General features: G+C 58.0%; 1 protein-coding gene across 1 annotated transcript; it reads left to right on the forward strand.

Annotated features, from left to right (window-relative positions):
• Positions 1-111: 111 nt before the first annotated feature.
• CABS01_17044 (uncharacterized protein) lies at positions 112-1,031 on the forward strand (the record flags this gene model as incomplete). The annotated part of the gene is made up of 4 exons (XM_060550371.1): positions 112-176; positions 345-549; positions 696-790; positions 923-1,031. Coding segments are annotated over 4 exons (474 nt in total), but the record flags the coding sequence as incomplete, so codon positions are not given.
• Positions 1,032-2,399: the final 1,368 nt, after the last annotated feature.

A 2,399-nucleotide genomic window follows, 5' to 3' on the forward strand; every position in this document is an offset into this window, starting at 1 on the left:
AGACATGGCATCAAAGGAAGGAGCGTTTACTATTCGATACACTGCACATTACATCGTGAAGGCCGTACGCTCGAATACTAATACCAGTGACGGGCTCGTACAAAAGACAGCACCAAGAGATACGGCGGGGACCTGCGGAGTGATGGCCTGCGCTTTCGGCGCGCGACCACACTCCGGTGAGCATGACGTCCCAGGACTTTCCTGGCGCGGCGGGGTTAGACGGCCCCACGCCGGTGGTGCGGAAGCCGGGCCAGCGCCGCGGCCGGAACCTGGTCCCTGCGTCTGGGTGAAGGGGGGCGTTACGCGAGGGCGATTGGGGCGTGTGCTACTTACCCTCCATGCAGACAGCGCCGGGGTAGGGGCGTGCGCTGGTTAGCCCAGACGTGGCGGCCGCTGACGTCCCCTGCATCACCGAGCATGGTGCATGTACACTATACAGACACCTGCTCCCTGGTGGAACGCCACGGGATGAACGGATCTGGATCCGTGTGCAGCACCCCAGTCGAAGGGCTGCAGCAAGCGGACGCTCTGACACGGCCGCATTGGCCTGTATGCCACATTCGATAAGGTTAGCGTGTAGTCGCGTGGCATCCAGTCGTCTGATGATTGGGCCCACCAGCAACGGCTACGCCTGTTTTGACTACAGCGAAGGCGAGTCAACGACAGCACTGACGATGGGCTATTGCGATGCGCAGCGACACCTCGGCGTGCTGTCGTCCTGGCCGTTGGAAAAGAATGCCAGCTTCTACCAGAGGTGGCGCTTCCGTCACACAATCTTGCAGACTCAACCGTAACTCTGCTCGAAGGAAGCGATCAAGACACCTGTAGCTGAAGTGGGTTCAGAACTCTGACCAAACGCCCAGCGAGACCATTCAATGTAGCTGAGTCATTGCGCTACAGGGTGTATCTTTGCGAACCGCAGGTACCCGGACGAAGGGCCAACTTCTCAAGCGCAGCTGCCCTGTGGCGACGAGGCTGCAGCAGTCGACGTGGACATGGTAGCCATGCATTCCATTGACCGCTGTGCTTGAGTGCCCACACCGGTCAAAACGGGAAGCAACTGGCAGATCGTTTGGTTTGTTTGCGCCTGGTATTTGAACAAGGGTATGAGTTCGTATTGGCGCATCCACCGACGGGCTGTGGCCGTTCGCAGGGCCCATTGTGATTGGTCGCTCCGTGGCTCACCATCCACGGAGGCTGAAGATCTAGCGGGGCGTGGGAACAAAGCCAATGGTTGCTCAGGAAGAAAGCCAGGCACGCCCCCTTTTACTGGGTAATGTACCCATGTTCGTGGCTGGCAGGCATTCGGACCGGGAAGGCGTGCCTACACCCCTGCTCTTCGATTCACTGCGAGAGATCCTGTGGGTGTGCTCTCTCCATCCTTGTCGCCGCATGGTGCAGGGGCATGGGACACCCGACGCCATCTCGCCAACAGAGTCTCGTCTGTGTACCTCCTCGAGTCGTGTGAAAGCCATCCCTTGGCTGTGTACCAGCGCGCTGGGGTCCCCATGCGGAGATATGAGCAACTTGGCTGGGCGTGCCTCGTCTGCATTGGGCAGTCAGGTCCGTGAGGGTGGGTTTCTGGAGGTGTTCGTAAAATCGTCCCTAGCCATCAAGGGCGAGCATACCTTGACCGTCGGAAGGTCGACGCTCTCCGGCGGCTGCAGGCGCCCACCCTGCGTGAGGGTACAAGGTTGGATTCAGGCAGCCAATTACAGCGCCACACACGCGCGAACGATGTCCCCGGAAGGCGACGAATAGCGAAGTTGCATTTTGTGAAGGCCTCCTAGTTCTCGAGCAATGGGCACAGCGCAGGCGAAACGCTGTGCACGCACCGGCCACGCTGCTCTCTCTGCTGACGGTTTGATCGTTCGTTGCCCCCGGGCTTGTCCTCATGTCCCAAGCAGCCTCACAGGTAGTTGATGTGGAATGGCTGGTGACTACCAGGTTTTTGTCACAGCATCCAATTTATATTGGCCTGGCATGAGGAGTAGTTCTTGATCATCGCGTTGCTGGCGGCATACAGCTTTCTTCAGCTTTGGTATCGATCTCGGGACTCTACATAAAGAGAGTCGTCGTGCCAAAAGGCCTCCCTTGGGACCGTCCCATGAAAATCCACCATGCCATCAGGCTGAACGGCAGGCTCACGAATCAGCTTCAGCATCACCTATCGTTTGCGTAGGTGTCCGAACGGGGCACCCGATTCTCCCAACAGGAAGGTCTCGACGCTCGGGCAACGGAAGCACGCTTTGACGTCATGGCATCTACCGAATTTACGTTCTTCTATGGTCTCAAACAACAAGGTTCGTGAGCGTGACGTTATAGACACCTCGCACAAGGCTCACATCTCTAGATTCGTACGAACGCTGTGGTAGTGAGGTGAAAGAATACGCAGAGGA

This window comes from Colletotrichum abscissum (genome assembly GCF_030869225.1).
Source record: "Colletotrichum abscissum strain IMI 504890 chromosome Unknown Scaffold_284.1, whole genome shotgun sequence".
Lineage (NCBI taxonomy): Eukaryota > Fungi > Ascomycota > Sordariomycetes > Glomerellales > Glomerellaceae > Colletotrichum > Colletotrichum abscissum.